Source organism: Impatiens glandulifera, chromosome 2, assembly GCF_907164915.1.
Source record: "Impatiens glandulifera chromosome 2, dImpGla2.1, whole genome shotgun sequence".
In the NCBI taxonomy this organism is placed as follows: Eukaryota; Viridiplantae; Streptophyta; class Magnoliopsida; order Ericales; family Balsaminaceae; genus Impatiens; species Impatiens glandulifera.
Window position 1 is genome coordinate 16,273,913 of NC_061863.1, and position 23,119 is coordinate 16,297,031.

A 23,119-nucleotide genomic window follows, 5' to 3' on the forward strand; every position below is an offset into this window, starting at 1 on the left:
TTATAGAAGGCATTCTTGAGTATAATATATGGTGACACAACTTCAAACAAGGGATAAGATGAATGTGAAAGTGTGAGGTCTGAATTATTGGTTGGTTTGACTATCATTTTAATGTGTGAGGTCACGAGATGGAGGTCAACTGGTGGGTGATTTGTTAGTCGAGGGGATAAAGATACATATAAAAAAGTGTGAGTCACAAGACGAGGGTCAATTGGAAGATTATTGGTTGGTTTGACGAGGGATAAGAGGCGTTTGATCGATTGAAATTGGTTATTGATTTTTTGAAGTGGAGTAGAAGAGATCGACTAAGATTGGTGGATGGTTTACCGAGAGCATAAAGAAGCATATGAAAAAAATGTGATTCACAAGAGGTCGACTAAGAATTCGTGGATGGTTTGTCGAGTGGATAAAGAGATATATGAAAAAGTATGAGTCACAAGAGGTCGACTAAGATTGGTGGGTGATTTGCTGAGAGTATAAGAGGTGTGTGAAAGTTTGTGAGGTCACAAGTTGAAATGTCGATTGGGATTTTGTGGTTAGTTTTCCGTAATGAGGGTAAATATAAGAGGTCTTCTTAATAAATTAGATATTTGTGGTTGTAACCCCTCGAAAACCTTTGTTCAGGAAAAGTTTGAGATTCGAGAAATTTCAATATCGATTTTCGTGTCAAGAATCTTTTTAAAATAAAACATTATTTTAAAAGATTTTAAAAAAATCATGAAAATTTGAATTTAATTATAAAATAATTAATTTGGATTCAAGTTTAATTAATTTTTTTCAGATTTGAAATAATCAAATTAAACTTTGATTTTTAGACATCAATATTTAAATTAATTAAAAATATTATTTATTTGAAACAGAGTCGACAATAATTTTTTTAAAATCAATAAAGGTGTACTTTTACAAACATATTCACTAGAGTTTTATTTAGTTCAGAGTTTGGTGATACTCGGGAAAAGGCTTTCGTGCTTCATCCTCCGTACCAATTTTAAAATGGTCTCTACTTATAAAGTCTTGGCTTTTGAAATTTGGTTGTATAACGTTTTATTTTAACCAATTAATCTTCCAGTCCTACACATGCATAGGTTTTGCGTATTTAAAAATTATAACAATAATATTTAAATGATGGTACATGTTGCTGATGATGATGATTAAGGAGGAATATCTAGAAAAAAATTAGTTTAAAAGACATTAGGGTTTAAAAATAAATCCAAAATGGGCTTTTTTATAAATATTTTTTATGAAAAATATTATAAAACTATTTAGAAATCATTTTCTAATTTTTGGGATTTTTAGAAAATGGTTTGATGTCTCAAAATAACAAAAATAATTTTGGAAATTGAAAACCGCAACCAAACAGGCCTTAAGACCAGTGTCTTCGGTCTTGGATTTGTTTTTATTGGTTGAGGCTAAAAGCCCTCGGTCCTGGTTCATAATTCTTGTTTGGGGTGTGGAAGTCACTCACTCGTGGGTTCGGAAGTTCTCGGTCGAGTGCGAGACTCCTCGGTCCTAGGTTCGATTTATCGGTCGGATATAAAAATTCTTTGTCCTCTCGGTCCTGATTGAAAAATATCGGTCGAACCACTTGGTCTTGACTGATAAGCCTCAGTCGGATATTTTGGTCTTGGCTGAAAAGGCTCGGTCGGATCTCTCGGTCCTAGCTGAAAAGCCTCGGTCGGATCTCTCAGTCCTGGTCGGACCTCTCAGTCGTCAAAAACATCAACATTGCAGGTTTTGCAATTTTTATTAATGCCTAAATCGTTTGATCCAAAGAATTGGGTGGCTTCACAAAGCTTTCATGAACATTATGAACATCAAACCTTTGGAGATTTCACGGCATGATTGGCACGAACGGCACGATCGGCACGAACGACACGATCAGCACGAACGACACGATCGGCACGAACGACGCGATTGACACGATCAGCACGAACGGAAAAACAACACGACCGGTACAGTATCAAGGTCACGGTTTCTCTTGTTGTGGTCGTGATTGCTAGTCGCTTGTCAATTCAAGAATGTGCGCACAATCGGCAAGATCGACACAATCGGCACGATTGACACAATCAACACGAACGACACGGTATCGACTCTAATAACTAGGTCGTTTATTCATCTGTAAAGCTTGTTTGGAAGCTTAGGATTTCTAGTTTACCCTGTTCTATAATAGTTAGGGTTTCTAGTGTACCTTATTCTGTTATTGCTCTGTTTTGTTGTTGTGTTCTACTATTCATCAAAATGGGAAGAAAGAAGAATAATAAGAATAAGGAAGTTAAAAAATTTGTGATGGAAGGTTTAAGGGAGGTAGCTGAAAAGAAAATTAATATGATTTCTGAAGAAATAATCCAAGAAAAACAGGAATACAGCAAAAGTAATGAACCAATTGTTATTAAAAATTCTGAAGAAAAGTGCTGCAGGAAAACAAGGGAAGAAAGAAGGAATTTGGAATGTTGGTTATAATGAAAGAGCCAACTTGTTTGGTCTTAAAAATCAGATTATCAAACTCCTAATGCAGGCTAAGAATGGTGAAATCACAATTAGTAAAGAGAAAGCTCAGCAAATAACAGTCCAACTCAATATTCATTATCTTCAGGACTGGAATTTACTGAAAAAAACAAAATATGAGGAAATAGTTAAATAGTCAGTTGATGTAATTAAGGAGCTAATGAAGGCTCCCAAAACCAAGACCTACACTATCAGGAGTAATTCAACATGGAAAGTTAACGAGGTATGGAAGAATAAAGTAGAAAAGAAATCTGAAGATCATGCCTACAAAGGAAAAATCTACTTGGGGGATATCCATACAAAGGTAGAGGTACTCAACTGTTCTTTTGAATTCAAACTGCCTTCTAAAGTATAGGAGAAATGTATTGAAGACTGAGAGTTTGTAATGGTTGGAAACTTCATTGGGAAAAATTGAGTATCATTCCCAACTACCAAAGATGCTCTAATTAAATAGTGGGGAGAAAAGGGGCTTGAAAAAGTTTCTGCAAATATACATGATCTCTACTTCCTGTAGTTCAAAAACGGCTCAAATCTGAAAGAAATCTTGGAGAAAGGGCATACTTACATAGGATCAAATTGCATGAAGTTGGAAAAGTGGTCAGAAGAGATGAATCTACAAAACAAACCAAAGGAAACAACCCAGATTTGGTTCAAGCTTTGGAACATTCCAGCCCACATGTACAATGCTGAAACAATTAGTCATTTTGCAGGTACAATTGGGAAACCATTATATATGGACTCAATAACTGAAGAAGGAGAGCACTTTTTCATTTGCTAGAATTAGCATTAAAATGCATCCTAGGAGTGTCCTACAAATGAAAATGGCAGTTGTTGACAGAAAAGGAAAGCACAATGTCATGGAGATCTCTTATGAATGGAAGCCAAAGAGGTGTGCTGTCTGTAATACTTTCCTGTACAATAAATGTGATAAGCTAAAGAAGAAGAGCAGAAAAACTAGAAAAGTCAAGAAATAGAAAAGAAAAAGAAGGAAACAGAGGAGGCCAAACTCAAAGATCAAACTGTTGTAGAAGAAAGTAAGAATGATTCTGGGAAAAAGGAAAACAATGAAGGAAAGAAATTAAAGGAATCAAGGTGAAGAAGAAAAGAAAATTTTCTGTAATGCGAAGGATCGAGATGGAAATGGAAGATGAACCTCAAGTTGTTGTTGAGGAAACTCAAGAGGAAGACACTCAAAATTTCAATGTTGAAATAGAGAATTCAAAAGTCGATAAAGAAGATTCCAAAACTGATGTGGAGTCTGAAGCTAAAGCCGGAGATAAGAAAGACAAAAACACAGAAATCCAAGTTGAAGATAACAAAGGTAAAAACCCTGAAATTCTCAGAAACAATTCTTTCTATCAAATCAGAACGGGTTCGTACAAAGAGAGAATTCAAAATGAAAAATAAAAATACTCATCATCCTCTTCAATACAATCTCCTTACATCGTTAGAGGAAGGAAGAGGAAGAGGAAGAAGAAGGGGAAAGGGAAGAAGGTGTTGAGTTATGGAGCCTACACTTATAATAAATTCTACATTGTTAATTAGAGTTTATTGAGTTTTCTTTTTTTGGTTTTGGGCTTGGGCCTGACCAAAGTTATTTAAGTTTATTACCTGAATGTTTAACCTATAAATATGTGATTATTAAGGGTTTACATGGTTAGACAGAATTCTAGAGAGATAAAGTGTGAGGCAATAACTCTGTATTTCTTCTTCTTCATAGTAAATCTGGTGGTGGTTGAAGTGGATGTAGCTCAATTTGAGTGAACCACTATAAATCTGTGTGTTCTTGTGTTCTTCTTTCTTGTGTTTTTACAGATTTTTTCAAGCTGGTAGGATTTGGGAGATACAAATCCTAATAACTGGTATCAGAGCAGCTAGGCTAGATCTGAGCATTGAAAACAATGGCAAGTGAGAACAGTATAGGACATGGGATTGGAAGATTTGATGGGACAGATTATGCCTTCTGAAGAATGAAGATTGAAGATTATCTCTATGGAAAGAAGCTTCATGTTCCTTTGAGTGAGAAACCAGAGAAGATGGATGGAGCTGAATGGAAACTCCTTGATAGACAGGTTTTAGGAGTTGTCCGATTGACGCTAGCCAAGACGGTTGCTCACAATGTAGCAAAGGAGAAGACCACCATGGGTCTGATGAAAGCTCTTTCTGATATGTATGAGAAATCATCTGCTAACAACAAGGTACACTTAATGAAAAAACTCTTTTACTTAAGAATGGTTGATGGTACTTCTGTCACTACTCATTTGAATGAATTCAATATAATTGTGAATCAATTGCTATCAGTTGAGATTGATTTTGGGGATGAAGTTAGTGCCCTGATTTTGTTAGCATATTTACCAAATAGTTGGGAACCTATGAGGGCAGTAATTAGTAATTCAGTTGGAAATGCTAAACTGAAATTTGTTGAAGTTAGAGATCGTATTCTTGCTGAAGAGGTTCGTAAAAATAATTCTGGTGAAACATTCAAAGGTTCTGCTCTGAATGTGGAAAACAGGGGAAGAGGTAATGATAGAAATTTCAACCGAGGTAAGAGCAGATCTATGTCAAGGAGCAGGAGGAGTTAGTCCAAGTCTGGGAGGACATTTGAGTGCTGGAATTGTGGTAAACAGGGTCATCTAAAGAGGAACTGCAGAGCACCGAAGAAAAACGGTGATGATAAAAATGATGCAGCCAACGTTGTTACAGAATCTGTCACTGATGCGTTACTTCTGTCAGTTGATAGCCCGATAGATTCATGTGTTTTGGACTTAGGAGCGTCTTTCCACACCACTGCTCACAAAGAATTAATGGAGAATTATGTGGCTGGAAACTGTGGGAAAGTTTATCTCGCAGATGGTGAGCCACTGTATATTGTTGGCATTGGTGACATCAAATTGAAGATGGCAAATGGTTCTGTTTGGAAGATTAATAAGGTGAGACACATTCCAAGTTTAATGCGCAATCTGATTTCTGTTACACAACTTGATGAAGAAGGTCACAATTTCAGTTGTGAAAATGGTGCTTGGAAGGTGACTAAAGGAGAAATTGTTGTTGCTCGAGGTCATAAAACTGGAACGTTATACACGACTTCAACTTGCAGAGAAACAGTTGCTGCTGTAGTTGATGACTCGAAGAACAGTGAGTTGTGGCATTGCAGGTTGGGCCATATGAGTGAAAAAGGGATGAAAATTCTTTTGAATAATGGACAGATTCCAGAACTGAAGTCTATTGAACATCAGTTATGTGAAAACTGCATTCTTGGAAAACAGAAACGGGTGAGTTTCTTAAAGATTGGGAAGGAGCTCAAGAAAGAAAGACTAGAGTTGGTACACACTGATGTGTGGGGACCTGCACCTGTTTCTTCTATTGGCGGATCATACTACTATGTGACTTTTATAGATGATTCAACAAGAAAAGTATGAGTTTACTTTATGAAGCACAAGTCTGAAGTATTTTCTATTTTCAAGAAGTGGAAGGCTTTGGTTGAAAATGAAACAAATCAAAAAGTTAAGTGCTTGAGATCCGACAATGGAGGTGAATATATCAATCTAGATTTCAAAGAATATTGTGCTGTGAATGAGATTAGTATGGTGAAGACTGTTCCCCAAACGCCTCAAGAGAATGGAGTAGCTGAGCGAATGAATCGAACATTGAACGAGCATGCTAGAAGCATGATATTGCATGCAGGGCTGCCTAAAACCTTCTGGGCAGAAGCTATTAATACTGCTGCCTATTTGATAAACAGGGGACCCTTTGTTCCTCTTGAATTCAGAATTCCTGAAGAAACTTGGAGCAATAAAAAGGTAAATCTTTCTTATTTGAAAGTGTTTGGTTGTTTATCATATGTTCATATTAATGAATGTGATAGGAGCAAGCTTTATCTAAAGTCTAATAAATGTTTTTTCATTGGTTATGGTGATATCGACTTTGGTTATCGTTTCTGGGATAATCAAAATCGGAAGATCATTCGTAGCAGAAATGTTATCTTTAATGAATAGGTTCTCTACAAAGATTGTGTTGGGAAGACATCAGATGGTGATTCCAAGTTGGAAGAGACTGGTATAGTCGATTTGAGACAATTTTCAGCTGAATATATACCGGTTGTCGAAGAAGAACAATGTGTTGTTGAAGATGAAATCGTTGAGAACGTGGCCCCAGAGGTAAATCAGCAAACATCAGTTATACAGTTGAGAAGATCATCAAGGAATCGAAAACCAGTTGAGAGGTGGTCTCCATCTCTGAACTATATCTTGTTGACAGATAGAGGTGAACCTGAATGTTATGAGGAAGCAATACAATCTGATGAATCGATTAAGTAGGAGTTTGCTACGAAAGATGAGATGGACTCTTTGATGTTGAATCAGACTTGGGAGCTCACTGAGCTACCAAAGGGAAAGGAAGCACTTCACAACAAATGGATCTTCAGGATTAAAGAAGAACATGATAAAACTATGAGGTACAAGGCAAGGTTGGTTGTGAAAGGATTTCAACAGAAAGAAGGTATTGACTACAATGAGATATTCTCTCCAGTAGATAAATTGATGACAATCAGAACTATTTTGAGTTTGGTTGTGAAAGAAGACCTTCATCTTCAACAAATGAATGTCAAAACTACTTTTCTTCATGGTGATTTAGATGAAGAGATTTGTATGCGACAACCAGAAGGATTTGAAATCAAAGGAAAAGATGAGCTTGTGTGTAAGCTTCAGAAGAGTCTGTATGGTTTGAAACAGGCTCCAAGGCAATGGTACAAGAAGTTCGATAGCTTCATGAAAAGTAACAATTTTTTGAGGTGTGAAACTGATCATTTCTGCTATATCAAGAGGTTTGATAAATCGTACATTATTCTTCTTCTCTACGTTGATGACATGTTGATTGTTGGAGCAAGCTTGTATGAGATTAACAAGCTCAAGAAAGAGTTGTCTGAAAAGTTTGCAATGAAGGATTTGGGTGCTGCTAAACAAATCCTTAGGATGAGAATTTTCAGGGATGAAGAAGTTCTCAAGCTTTCACAAGAAGAATATGTGAAGAAAGTTCTTAACAGGTTCACCTTGTATGATGCAAAACCAGTTACTACCCCCTTAGCTAGTCACTTCAGACTATATAAAGATCAGTCGCCTTCAACAGAGGAGGAGAAAAATTACATGGCCACTGTTCCTTATGCCTCTGCCATTGGTTGTATTATGTATGTGATGGTTTGCACAAGACCAGACATAGCACATGAAGTGGGAGTTGTTAGCAGATTCATGAGCAACCCGGGTAGACAACATTGTGAAGCAGTAAAGTGGATACTACGATACTTAAGAGGAAGTACGGGTCTCGCTTTGTGTTTTCGAAAGTCTAATATGGGTTTAGAAGGATATGTTGATGCTAACAATGGTGGTGATGTTGATAGTAGGAAGATCACAACATGGTACATTTATACTCTGGGAGGTACTGGAATCAATTGGGTATCAAAATTGCAGAAGATTGTTGTTATTTCTAGTTGTGAAGCAGAGTATGTTGTTGTGACAGAAGCTGCTAAGGAGATGATGTGGTTACAACCCTTTTTGCGAGAATTGGGTCAAGACTACGAGGGAAGTGTGTTGTGATTCGACAGTCAGAGTGTCATTCATTTGGCAAAGAATCATGTTTATCATGGCAGGACGAAGCAATTACAGGTTCGTTATCATTTCATCCGGTCAGCTTTAGAAGATGGAGTATTAGCTCTTGAGAAGATTCTCGAGAGTGAGAATCCAGCTGATATGTTGACGAAAGCTGTGACAAATGAGAAACTGAAGTTGTGTGCAACTTCAGTTGGTCTTCTTTGTTAAGACACTGAATGGAAAGCCACTACCGATCGAGAGATGATGAAGTTAGTCTCCAAGTGGGAGATTGTTGAGTTATGGAGCCTACACTTATAATAAATTCTACATTGTTAATTAGAGTTTATTGGGTTTTCTTTTTTTGGTTTTGGGCTTGGGCATGACCAAAGTTATTTAGGTTTATTACCTGAATGTTTACCCTATAAATATGTGATTATTAAGGGTTTACATGGTTAGACAGAATTCTAGAGAGATAAAGTGTGAGGCAAAAACTCTATATTTCTTCTTCTTCATAGTAAATCTGGTGGTGGCTGAAGTGGATGTAGCTCAATTTGAGTGAACCACTATAAATCTGTGTGTTCTTGTGTTCTTCTTTCTTGTGTTTTTACAGATTGTTTTCAAGCTGGTAGGATTTGGGAGATACAAATCCTAACAGAAGGTCTCTCAATGAAGATAGATGGCATACGAAATTCCAGGCTGGGATAGTTAGGTTTGAATGTAGTCTTTTCTGTTTGTAATATCTATTTTTTAGAATGTATAAATGCTATTAATCAGTTTTTTTAGGGTCATTTGATTGTCATCCTTAATTATAGCTAGGGTTTGTCTAGCTTTGATTTCTAATCCTCCCACTTTTGGGATTTTAATGAAATGGTTTTAACCGTTTTCCCAAAAAACATTATGAACATCATCCTAATGTATCATTTGACCTGGGTGATGTTCAATTCGTTCAAAACAATTTAAAAGCCAAAATTGGATTTTTGGTTTATATAGTTTAATGAAGTTTTAGGAGCTTGGCAAAAACTTTCTTATACTTCATATAGAGAAAGTTCACCCGAGAATGGAAAAATTCATCGACATGGTTTCGACTAATAAATTATTTTGACTAAGTTAATTTTGAAAAAAAAAATTCACCTTGGTATTATTTTTGACTAATTCATATTGACATAGTTTTTGACCAATAAAATAATATTGGCCTTGTTTACGATAAAAAAAAAACATTGATTTCAATTAAGAAAATTCACATTACATGGTTTTGAAACGTGAAAGTGGACACTATAATGATTTTCATATATTGACATTATTTTAATCCAACAAATTTACTTTGACTAAGAAAATTAACTATTTCATAGTTTTTTACCTAGAAAATTGACTTTGTATCGATTTTTAATAGAGAAAAATCGATTTTAACAAAAATTTCACTTTGGCTATGTTTTTGACCAAAATCGTTAACCATAAAAAACCACTTTGGCTTGTTTCTAGTATTTGATTAGCAACACATTGTTTTCATTCCAAAACGTCTTTACCAATTTAAAATTCTATTTCGGACTTGCAAATATATAAACATATGACTGCATAGTGCAGTGGATTAGCGTGTCTGACTTCGAATTAGAAGGTTGGGTTCAACTCCCACTGTTGGTTTTTTACCCACCTTTAAGCAAGATTTCAACTGGTTGTTGTTCTTTGTGGTAAATTAAGAAAAACTCATAAATTAGGGTTATAAAATAAAATGTCAGTTCGATTTTTAAATATCAATTATACTTATATGTATTTATATCTTATTTATAGATCTAATATTTGTCATGAGAAAACATAATATATGTCTTGTCACACATTTTGTTTATTTTCAATGTATCTAAGATTTAATGTTATGAGTAATGCCCGGTCAATTATAAGGTTACGTAAGAATTGAATAATATGATCTTGATTGAAAGATTTAAAATATAATTATGATTCATGTATGGTTGATTATCATAAATGATATTTATAATTGTATGAGCCAGAACAATATTAGATAATTTTTTAAAGATAATCATGATGTTTCAATTGATTATTAGCTGGATGAGCATCTTGCTAGTCTTGCTAGCCGAGTTTGTGCTATTAAAGTGGCCTAGAATGTAGGTATTTAATTGATTCTCTTTGTGGTAACAGGGTCAGCCATGGGGAATGTCCAGGATAGGGCAACTCATTAAAAAAAATAAAAAAAGATATTTCTAGTATTTTTTAAACATAAAAAGGTCTAGCCTTGTGGTTTAGGATGAATGCATAAGATTATGATCTGGTCATGAGTTCTAATTTCTCCCAAAACATAATTTTTTATTATTTTTTTAGCGGTCAAAATTCACAACTATGTGGTAAATCAAGAAAAAAAAAACATAAGTTAGAGTTATAACGGTTTGGTTTTGAATTTCATATACTTCTAGATACATATTTGTCATGAGAAAACAAAATTTACTTCTTATCACACAATTTGCATATTTTCAATGTTATCTAAGTTTGGAAGTTTTGTGTTGAATATCCTGAATATAGAGTGGGTAATGCCCGATCAAATATGTGAGACTTGAATTGAGTAATATGATCTTCATTGAAAAGTTTTAGAATATAATTATGATTCTTGTATGGTTGATTATCATAAATTACATTTATGATTGTATGAGTTAGAACCTAATTAGAGAGTATTTCAAAGATAAACATGGTTGACTCCATTGATTATTAGTTTATCGACCATATTGCTAGACAAGTTTGAACGGGCTCCTAAAAGTGTCATAGAATGTAGGTATTTAAACTTTCTACTACATTTTAGTCGTTTTTTTACCTTTAAACATCTTGGCTACCGACATTGTTAGGCAAGATTTCAATTAGCTCCCTCTCTTTGCGGTTATAAACACACATTTTTATCTTTTAAATTATAATTTTTAAAATAATTTTGAGTCAACAAACTTATTTTTAAAATTTTTTTTAGACACTCACTTTTTACTCTCTAATTTCTAAACTTTTAAATAAATTTTTAGCCAAAATTAATTTAAAATAATATTTTTACATGGGCTCATTGGATGTGATTGAAATAAGATGTGATTGAAATAAATAATTATGTTAAAACCGAAATCGTTATTATCAGTTTTTCAAAATAATTAAGATCCGACTCTTACAAAATAAATAAAGTGGTACAAATATTATTAAATGGAATAAATGGCCTAGAAATGAACAATATAACTAACTGAGACGACGTCGCCGACCACATCTTAGGATGGAGTTCATTTTCAACGTGATTCAATTCCAACAAATTAGAGTATCATAAATTTTGTTTACAAATTTAATAAGTATCTATTTTTCTATTAAGTATCTTTCTGTTTCTCTAATGTACTTCTAATCAAGGCTGTCAAAATCTCGAGTTAACTCTTAAAATCTTACGATTTTACGATTTCACGAGTTTATAAATAATTTCGATTTTACGATTTTACATGATTTTACTATAAAAACAAATTTATATTTAAAAATTAAAAAATAAAGTTATCATTTATTTAAATAAATTAATTAATATAATTAATTTTGTAAGTATAAAATTTTATATTATTATTTATTTTTTATTATTTTTTAATTAATTTTATATTAAAATATATAATTTTTTAAAATGGATTAAGTATAAAATAATTAATTATATATATAAATAATAATAATATATAACTATTATTTTTTCAAATTAAACTCTTACCATTTAACCATTTAATCTAAACTCTAGACTAAATAACAATTTTAAGTAAATTCTTGATTTTTTCTTTATGGACCTTTATTCATCACATTGTGGTCCGCTTATGTTTAGGGCTGAGAAAAACAAAATGCCATTTTATTATCAACGAAGGCCCATTAACTTTAAAATAAATTCTCAGTTTCTAATTTCTTTATTAACAAAATTAGGTCATTTTCTTCGCGCGGACAATATATAAGACGCTCTTCAGTCTTCATTATACCTCGCATCTTTCATTGATTCTCCAATGTATTCTTATTTATAGATGATTCATATGTTTTTTATTTTGATCCGCTTAATGGAAGGTATGTATCTTTTCCGATTTCTTTGATGGATATGATGATGTTTTCCCCAGATGATCGAAACTGAAATTATCGTGCGCTGTTCTCATTTATTTGAGGAATCCAAGCCAGGAATCTTCTGATCCATCTACTGTTTTTCATGAAGTTTTTCTCATTTAATGTCTCTGGATATAGCTATTGATTTGAGATGGATGTGATGACTTTTTCCCCAGATGATCGAAACTGAAATTATCGAGCGCTTTCTCATTTATTTGAGTAATCCAAGCCAGGAATCTTCTGATCCATCTCTATCAATTACTCTAACCTAGAAAAAATCATTATTAGATTTCAACCTATTAATTGTTTTCATTTTCATTATTGCATAGTTTTCACTTTAAGGATCTTCTAATCTCTGATGATGTTAATTTAAAAACTTTCGTTCTCCTGAGACAAACCATGCTGATAATCATGGAGACCTGAACTGAAGAGTATGTAAGAGAAGATCTTGATTATACTTTATAATGTATCCATGAGTCAAATTTTTTATCTTGATTAGACATTTCAATAAAGATGATTCTTTCTAAATAATTTCACATAAGATAGATTATTTTAAGAAATTGAACAGAAATTCAGGCAACCCCTTTTCTTGATAATTAAAACTAGAGAAGGAGGTGTTAATTTGTTCATACATCAATTCTTTCAACTCTTCAGACTTGCTGAGATGTCCTCATCTGTGAAGTTGGTCTAGTAAGATGAAGTACATATATTAGATGTTAAGTGCTATCTTTCTATGTCTTTTTCAGAAGTCATGTTATCTATCAATTATATAAATTTCAAGGTATGTCTGTCCTGCCTTAAACTTGTGCAAAATACAAATGCCTAGGTCTTGCAAGGTCAAGAAATTTACAGTTTTAGATTCTTAAACATGATTAGATATTTACCTCCTGGTTCTATTGTTTCTGATCATCCTCCTCCAACCATTGGAAATGTTGACTTTGCTGTTTTTCAAGGTCAAGAAACATCACCCTACAATAGGGTGATGTTCCCACATGCTTGTCTTATTATCGAATTGAACACATCATAAAGAATAGCCTTTGAATGCTGTCTGTGGGACTGATGTGAGGCTTTCTCTGTTTTCATGTATAGTAGATGATTCCTATTGAAACAATGTTAAGGAATGATACTTGAATCCCACATTTGAATGATAGGGTTTTTATGTGTGGTTTAATAGCTCTTGGGCTTTCTAACCTTATCAACTAGTTTTCAAGTGTGATTCTCCTAAGAGTTGTTAAGAGATTTATTGTATAAGCGTTTTCTAGCATTAAATTTTATCATATTGGTATGTAATGATTCAAATAATAAAGCGTTGTACCTTGTGATGGTAATGTATGAATTTTGAAATACTAATATTTTTTTTATCATTTAATCAAATTCTCACACAAATGTCTCTTCCTCACTACTTTCTCCTTGTTGTCTTCAACCTACCGTTTTTATCTTTGTTGTCTTTGATTCTTATTGTAGTCTTATTTTTGAGTATATACACCACACAAACATAATGAGTCTAATGATTAAACAAGTAACATTTTATCTTAAAAGATTATAAGAGTATAGAGTGAAATTGTGCGCGCATAAAGATGCGCTTAAAATAATGGAATGAGAAAACTTGTTTTCATATAATATAAATATGATCTTGGGTTGATGGTACAATAATAATCTTGAGCACATATTGACCCAAAACATTTCGGAGCATATCTCTGAATCTAGGGAACGATTTGAGCACATATTTGGTTGGATACTTTTCAGAGTACAGTCCTAAAGTTCACGACCTGTTTGGACACCTAATTCGAGCACATATTTGGTTGGATACTTTTCAGAGTACAGTCCTAAAGTCCACGACCTGTTTGGACACCTAAATCATTAAACCGTATGTTTGAAGCTCAACTCGGAGAAACATAATCTCATACATAATCAAGCACAAATTTAAGGATCTAGCTACTAAAACTCAACTCAGATTAGATTGAAGCCTACCGGTAGCTTACTAATAGAATAGAGATCTTCATTTACCAGGTGCTTGATCATTCACTCGCTGGTTTAAAATGCCAAGTTTCCTCCTTTAGTACGACAACTATTAAAAAGAAGTGAGATGCCTACTGAACATTCCTGGTTTTTTCTATTTCATAGTGTTCAAAGACTTTCTCTCTTTCAATTTCCATAGTGTGGAAAGAGATAATAACTATCTTTGTGGATAAATAGACACATTACTCATCTACCTCATACTCAATAGACTCACTAGCAAGAATTATCTTCAAATGCGTCAGGAGCATATTGTATGAAAATCACCCGGAAGAAGACGAGTGCGGAAATTAAGGAAGCCACACAATGCCAAATGAGGTCTTTGGACTTCCTGTGTATTCATTCAATCCCATGGACACGTTCACGAAATTGGAAGTCTTTTGGATCCAGTCAATGCCAATGGGTGCGCTTAAGAGCTGGTGGCACCCGAATACCTTCCACACCTATGCCAACAACTTTTCTTTCAAAATCCACTTGGTGAACCTAGCGTCCAAGAACAGCTACAAAGGCTTCAAGAGAGAGCGAGGCATTAAGAGTAAATAGAAAGATTCGTATTCATAGGTCCTCAACCCTATGATCCAACGATTTTGAAGGAATGAGGGCCCCTCTTCTTCCCTCTCCCAGCCTGTCTCTTCCACTTTCTGAGAAAAGCCGGGATATTCGAGATCTACATTCTCTCCAGAAGAATCACCTTGCATGGACAGACAACCCCCGGTTACATCATTTCTTGATCCGCTTGTCCACCAGTTTACTTAGTGATAGGCCTTTCGGGATTGTTGAATCCTTTCAGTTGAAGGGAGCAAACCCACCCATTCTCGTGACAGAGTGAGCGAATATCACTACGCCCTCTTCATGTGTCAAATTTTCTGTATCAGTTATTTATCACCACGAAACTATATTGGTATAAGATAAATTTGATAATCAGACCGCTTATCTTCTTTAATTTAATTTTTTTTAGTTGGAGAATCATCTTATCATTTAATTTAATTTTCTTAACACATTTTTTTGATTCATAGGTTTACCGATTGGTTAACTCTATCCGTTTTGTCTCCAAAGTGGTTGCGCGCTATTGTGTGATGACCAACTAATCTAAATTTAAGCGTTATTATTTTTAAAAATTGATTAACTTAATCTAAATTTATATAAGAGCTCAAGCAAATATTAAAAAATATAATTTTATATTTAAAGTCATGTTTGGTTGATACTTCAACAATATGTATCATGTAGTAGAAACAAATGTTCAATTGGATAATTTTATTTTAAGTCCTGTTTGGTTATTGTTTACCATAAAACTGTCAAATTCGATTGTATTGTTGGACTGTATCGTGGATTCAACATGTTAGAATATATTATGTAGTTCAGCCCATTTACCGACCCCAACCCATCTAAAAGTTGCCCTGACTTGGGCGCTAAGATAAATATTGTAGACTCCAACCCATCTAAAAGTTGCTCTAAGCGCTAAGATAAATTTTGTTATATATATATAGAGAGAGAGAGAGGGAGGAGTGATAGGGAGAGGGAATTTGAGGAGGGAATGATGTGTCACTACATCACTGGTTGAAAAAAGGATAAAAGGTGAAGAGAGAGGAGAGATAAATTTTGTTATTTTTTTGGCTAATCAAATTGCGCCATATTATAACCATTTATAATCAATTCATTTAATACAATTTTATCCACCTGGCAAAAAATCTGTTAGTTAAAAATGGATTTACAAGATCAAAACAAATTCTGATGGATTTTTTGAGCGTTACAAAGCTCGTCTTGTGGCCAGGGGTTTCTTACAGGAGCGTGACATTGATTATGAAGAGACTTTTTCTCTCGTCGCCCGTTTGACTTCTGTTTGTTGTCTTTTGGCTATTGTTGTTGCTCGTCGATGGTCTCTTCACCAGTTGGATGTAAAGAATGTTTTCTTCATGGAGATTTTTCCGAGGAGGTTTATATGAGTCCACCGCTGGGTTCAGACATTTCAGGGATTGTATGTAAGCTACACCGTGTTATTTACGGTCTGAAACAAGCACCGCGAGCTTGGTTTGTCAAGTTCAACTCAACAATTATTCATCACTCTGATATATCTGATTTACAAACCTATCTTCATTAACATTATGATATGAAGAGTCTTGGTAAGCTGCATTACTTTCTAGATCTTAAGATTTCTGACACAAAAATGTTATCTACTTGTCTCGGGCGAAGTATGTTTCTAACCTCATCTCCCGTGCTGGCTTGACTAATAGCAAATCTGTCTCGACTCCACTTGAGACAGATTGTCATCTTACTCCTCTCGATTGAATCTCTCTTAAAGACCTCATACTCTATCGTCAACTAGTGGGCTCCCTGATATATCTAATTGTTACTCGCCCTACCATAACTAATGCAGTTCACATAGTTAGTCAATTCATGACTAGTCTTCATATAGCTCATCACTCTGCTATGTTAAGTATTCTCCGCTATATTAATGACACTCTCTTACATGGTCTTCACTTTTCTGATAATTCATCATTGATACTCACTAGTTACTCAGATGTTGATTGGGCAGGCGATCCCACTAATCGACGCTCTCTCACTACTTATTATTTCTTCTTGGGTGATTCTTTTGTTTCTTGGCGAAGCAAGAAACATAATGTTGTTTCTCATTCTAGCACTGAGTTAGAATATCGTGCGTTTCTTGATTCTACTTTTGAGCTTCTTTGGATTCGACAACTTCTCTCTGATCTTGACGTTCCTTAACCGCCAGCCACCGATCTTCATTGTGATAGTCAGAGTGCTATTCATATTTATTAAAATGACGTGTTTCATGAACACACTAAACACATCGAGATCGATTTCCACTTTGTATGGCAACATGTTAGTGCTGGTACTATACAATTACGGTACGTGTCTATCAAACACTAGACTGCAGATGTCTTCACGAAGTCTCTTTTGCCAATTCGTTTTTATATGTTATTGAGCAAACTCAAGTTGATCTCTACTCTACCACCTTGAACTTGAGGAGGGGTGTTAAAATATATTATGTGGTCCAACCCATCAACAAACCCCAACCCATCTAAAAGTTTTTGGAATTTTCGAGGCGTATATCTCATATATATATGATAAAAGGTGCAGAATTTGACGTTTCAAATTATTTTTATCTTTAACTTATAACCCCTTCCCATATTGATCATAACAAATTCACCGTTTATAACTAATTTAAACATCCATAGGGTGTTTATAGAAAAACAACATGTCGTTGACCTTTTAAGCTTATGATGACGGACGTGACCCGTACTCCTTACGGTTTTCCTAACTTCTCAAAAAGTGTCTGGACTGTCTTAAGATCCCACGAGTACTTCACGATCAAGACAGAAACGACCATTCGTCTTCTTATTTACCAAAAGTTTTTTCAACGTCTTTAACGTTGATCCACGCGAAGATAAGATTCAAATAACTAGAAACTTTTTATAGAAATGAATGACCAACCAATAGAACATGCTAGTGTTCAATATTATTGATCGAAGTGGATGAAAGAATAAGATAAGTGAAAACTTTCTTTTCTTTGAATAAACTTTAGAAAGAGAAAACAATTTTCTAGTGAGGGAGAGAGTCAGAACTATTTTATGGAAAAACTGATTATCTTATATAATCTTATACGATTATTTCATTATATTTAATTTCTTTATTAATTATAATATTTGAAAGGTTATATATATAAAAGGAAACATCAATCACCCTTTTTCAAATATCTTTCCGTTTATCACAAATTATTAATAATTAAATATCATATTTAAAATAGAAACGTTTAATCAATCACTACTAATTCCTCTAATTAATTAGTTGATTAATAATATAAAATCTTTAATAAATATTATATTATCTCCAAAATAAAACTTATTCTAAATATTCATTAATATTTATCATCCATGAATAAATTCATAATTTATTCTCATTTTACATTTTAATTTAACTCTTCTATTGCGTGTGACCCATTAGGCCCCTAGAGTTTTTAGCCGATTACAATTAACCAATTAATTATAATCCAATCACGAGGATGTTTCTAGCAAAACGCGTGTGACTTCTAATGCTATAGAAAGTTAACTGTATTAACTTTAACGAAGCGTCGAACCTATCTGTAACTATTTATTTTGTGAATGTTCATCCTGTCACATCTTATACTCGGCTCGGTTAATTGAGTATGGTTATTGATTGTCAACTCCCACTAGATCGAAACATCGCATCCAGCCCAAGCCTAATTTTCTTGCCATACCGAAACTTACTACTATCTTAAGTCTATCCTCGAAAGACCATAACTCCGAGATAGAATGTCATGGCCATGGGCTAGAAAGTAGTGTTTCGACAAGAGGCCTTTGAGTATATACATTATTGTTCCTAGTACAAGAGTTGTGACTTCTTTATTGGCTACTCACAGTATCAATATATATTTTTCACATACCTAAACACTATCTCTTGATCTCCCTTTTATAGATCGATCGTAACTAGTATTAAAGTACATAATCCACACATATGATTTCACTTGAGCACCTCAAGTTTAAGGATAATTCACTATAATAGCTATGAGACGCACCAGTGACATAGAATAAATATATTACCATGAGGGGTCTCATGCGGGACACTCCAGTGCATTGTTAACTCCTTAACAACCACTTATATGTTCAATCAGATGATCAATTATAGTCTGGAGTCATAAGGAACAAGTAATGCAACACACACTAGTCTTACAGGTTTAATGATGTCCTATCTCAATAAACCTATGACTAGAGATCCTTTTTGATATGAACGTTATGTAATATAATAAGCGGCATATCTCATAATCACTATCATAAAAGCTTTTATAGTATCATATCATGGATTTCAACAGATTCATATTAAGAAAACACATTTTTTCACAATTAAATAATAGTATGAAACAAGTATGAAACAATGAAGATTCCTTTATTAATTGAAATAATATTTAATTATTATAATTAGGTGCTAATGTAATGACCATTGATCACTCTTATCTAACAAACTCTCACTTGCTCTAAAGCCATTCACTTTAGTATCTAATACCACAAGAATTCACATGTTTTTCAAAACTAGCTTGGGGAAGCGCTTTAGTAAACATATCAGATATATTCTGATCAGTGTCAACTCTTTCTATAGAGATGTCTCTATTAGAGATAATCTCTCTAATAATATGATATTTGTGAAGTACGTGTTTGGATCTTTGATGAGATCATGGTTCCTTTGTTTGCGCAATAGCTCTATTATTATCACAGTACAATTTTATTGGATTTTCAATACTTGGAACCACTTCTAGTTCAGTAATAAACTTCTTTATCCATATAGCTTCCTTTGTCGCCTCAGAGGCCGCAATATACTCCGCTTCAGTTTTTGAATCCGCTGTCGTCGCTTGTTTGGAACTCTTCCAATTTACTGCACCCCCATTTATGATAAACACAAAATTCGATTGGGATTTTGAATCATCTTTATCTGTGTGAAAACTATCATTTGTATACCCACTTATTTCAAGTTCATGTCCTCCATATATCAAGAATTTATCTTTAGTTCTTCGTAAATACTTTAGGATATTCTTGACTGTAATCCAATGACTTTCATCTGGATTTGACTGATATCTACTCGTTGCACTTAATGCATACAATACATCAGGTCTTGTACATAACATAGCATACATGATGGATCCAATCGCCGAAGCATACGAAATCTCATTCATGTGAATCCTTTCTTCATGCGTTGTTGGACACATGGATCTAGAAATATGTTCTTTGTGCATCATAGGAACATATCATTTCTTAGATTCTTCCATGATAAATCTCCTTAGCACTTTATCTATATATGTTGCATGTGAAAGACCAAGCAATTTTCTTGATCTATCTCTATAGATCCTGATGCCCAATATATAACTTGCTTCCCCTAGGTCTTTCATGGAGAAATTCTACGATAACTAAATTTTGGTGGACTGTAACATTGACATTTCCTATAATTGATATGTCATCTACATATAATATAAGAAACGTAATTGCACTTCCATTCACCTCCTTATATACACAAGGTTCATCTAAATTCATTATGAAACCAAACTCCTTAATTGTTTTATCGAATTTGATATTCCAACTCCTTGATGTCTGATTCAATCAATAAATGGACCTTTATAATTTGCACACCTTCTCACTATCTTTGGAAGTGAATCCGTCAGGTTGTATCATGTATACTTCCTTAGAAAAATTTCCATTCAAGAACACAGTCTTGACGTTCATTTGTCAAATCTCATAGTCATAATGAACAGTAATAACTAGGAGTATCCATGTTGATTTAAGCATAGCTACTAGAGAAAAAGTCTCGTCATAACCAACACCTTTTTTTTTGTGATATCCTTTCTCTACCAATCTTTCTTTATAAGTAAACTATTATCTTCCATGTTAGGTTTCTTCTTAAGAACCCATTTACATCCAATGGGTTTTATCCCATCGGGTGGATCAACCAAAGTCCATACTTTGCTAATTTTTATGAAATCCATTTCTAATTGCATGGCCTCAAGCCATCCCTCACGTTCTGAACTTTTCATAATGTCATCGTAGTTCATAGGCTCGTCATCTTCCATGTAAGATAATCCTCCATCTATAAGAAATTCATATCTTATAGGTGCATGAGGCCTTCTATTTGATCTACGAGGAGCTTGTGTAGTTTTAGGTCGAATCACTTCTACATTTACATGGTTCTATTGGAGAAGTCTTGACTTTGTCAATTTGAAGTTGAACTGTGTATATTTTAGTGTCTTGAATTTTATTAAGTTCAATATTACTCACACTATCTTCTCTTACAAGAAACTCTTTCTCTAAAAAGAAAATATTTCTAGAGATGAACACTCTTTGCTCTCGTGGGTCATTAAAACTACATCATTTGGTTTCTCTAGGATATCCTACACACAAACACTTATTAGATTTAGATTTTAGCTTATCTAATACTATCATCTTCACATAAGAGGGACAACCTCAAATTTTCAAATGAGACATACTGGGTCATCTGTTACTCCATTTTTTAATTGGAGTAACTTCAACTGCCTCCGTGGGTACACTATTTAATAAGTAAATAATAATTTGAAGTGCATAACCCCAAAATAACTTTGATAATACTGCAAAACTCATCATTGATCAAACCATATCTAACAAGGTACAATTTCATCTTTCTGCTACACCATTGTGTTGTGGTGTATACGGTGGAGTCCGTTGAGACAATACACTATTGTATTTTAGATAATCCTAAAACTCTTGACTCAAGTATTCACCTTCTCGATCAGATCAAATTGTTTTAATACTTTTGTTCAATTGTTTTTACACTTCATTTTTAAACTCTTTGAAGTTTTCAAAAGCTTTAAATTTGTATTTCATTAAATACACATATCAAAACCTTGAGTAGCCATTTATAAATGTAATGAAATAACTATAACCTCCAGGTCCTCCACATGCTTAGTTGACATTGGGTCACATATATTAGTATGTTATAGACCCAATAGCTCTAAAGAACGCTCTCCTTTTCTACTAAAAAGCAGTTTTGTCATTTTGCCTTTAAGGCATGAAATACATGTATCACCTGATTCATAATCAAATTATCCGAAACATCTATCCTTATGAAGTTTTTCCATGCGTTTTGCTCCTATGTGGCCTAATCTATAATGCCACATATATGAGGTTAATTGATTATCTATTCTGACACACTTTGTGTTACTTATTTCAATTGAGAGTATGTCCTTAGTAAAATCTAATAAGAATGCACCATTATATATCCATCCAATACCATAAAAAAATATTATCACGCAAAATACAACAACTTTTGTCGGAAATAATTATTCAAAACCACTTAAAATTAAGGTTGAAATAGATATAATATGCTTAATAAGTGTAGGAACAAAATAACAATTATCCAAATCCAAAACAAGACCACTAGGTAAAGACAAAGAGTAAGTTCTCACAGCCAAAGCAGCAACTTTTGCTCCTGCCAACTCGTAGGTCGATTTCTCCTTTCCTCACTGTCCTCCTGTTTTTAAGTCCATGTATGTTAACACACAAATGTGAGTCACATCTAGTATCTAATACCCATTCATTATTAAAATCAGACTTGTTCAATAACAAACATACCTGAGAAAGTACCAGCATTTGATGCTTTGTTCTTCTTTAGTGACACCAAGTAGACCTTACAGTTTCTCTTCCAGTAGCCATCTTTACCATAATGAAAACAAGTCCCCTTGTCATTTTTCTTCTTTTCAAAAATCTTATCCTTTCCCTTGTTACTAGAAGATGATGCATTCATTGATTTTTCAACTCTTTTGAAAACTTTTTTTCGAACTTTGTTGGAAGATATGAGAAGAACTTCTTTCTTTTTCTTCGTTGAAGGTTCAACTTGTCACAGAAAATTGATGAGTTCTGGAACTGTGCTATCGATTTTGTTCAGCTTGTAGTTAAAAACAACTTGTGAATAACTACTTGGAAGTGAATGCAGAATTAGGTCAATACATAATTTCTTTTGTAATTCAAACCAAGAGTTTCCAGCCTCTCAATGTATCCAAGCATCTTCAATACATGAGTGACCGGAGAAGATCCCTCTTGCAGTTTAGAATTGAATAACAACCGCGAGACTTCGAACCTTTCATCTCGCTTGTTCATCAAACAATTCATTAAGATGTATAACATACTATAAGCATCCATATGCATGTTGTTTTTGTAACTCTGAATTCATCGAGAAAATCATCAATCCACATACTACCTCATTAGCATCCTTATGCTTATTGAATTCAGTCAATTCTTCAGGAGTAGCATCATTAGTAGGATCATCAGACAATGGCATGTCTTGTACATACCCGAGTTTCTCAGTCTTTAGGACAATCCTAATATTTATGAGCCAGTCCAAAAATTTGGTTCCAACCAACTTGTGTTCATTCATTAATGAAC

At 33.9% G+C, this 23,119-nt stretch overlaps 1 protein-coding gene and 4 non-coding genes across 5 annotated transcripts; 4 read left to right on the top strand and 1 right to left on the bottom strand.

The window, feature by feature from the left end:
• The first annotated feature begins 12,159 nt into the window (after positions 1-12,159).
• LOC124928345 lies at positions 12,160-12,258 on the top strand. Its single transcript, XR_007098545.1, has one exon. It is a non-coding gene; the product is annotated as a small nucleolar RNA Z103 (small nucleolar RNA).
• A 60-nt stretch (positions 12,259-12,318) lies between these two features.
• Positions 12,319-12,416, top strand: LOC124928347. The gene has a single exon (XR_007098547.1). It is a non-coding gene; the product is annotated as a small nucleolar RNA Z103 (small nucleolar RNA).
• A 102-nt stretch (positions 12,417-12,518) lies between these two features.
• LOC124928348 lies at positions 12,519-12,601 on the top strand. The gene has a single exon (XR_007098548.1). It is a non-coding gene; the product is annotated as a small nucleolar RNA Z159/U59 (small nucleolar RNA).
• Positions 12,602-12,741: 140 nt separating this feature from the next.
• Positions 12,742-12,874, top strand: LOC124928301. Its single transcript, XR_007098508.1, has one exon. It is a non-coding gene; the product is annotated as a small nucleolar RNA snoR77 (small nucleolar RNA).
• Positions 12,875-19,389: 6,515 nt separating this feature from the next.
• Positions 19,390-19,920, bottom strand: LOC124924413 (secreted RxLR effector protein 161-like). Its single transcript, XM_047464456.1, has one exon. The coding sequence runs from the start codon at positions 19,918-19,920 to the stop codon at positions 19,390-19,392; it is 531 nt and encodes a 176-aa protein (XP_047320412.1).
• Between the last annotated feature and the right edge of the window lie 3,199 nt (positions 19,921-23,119).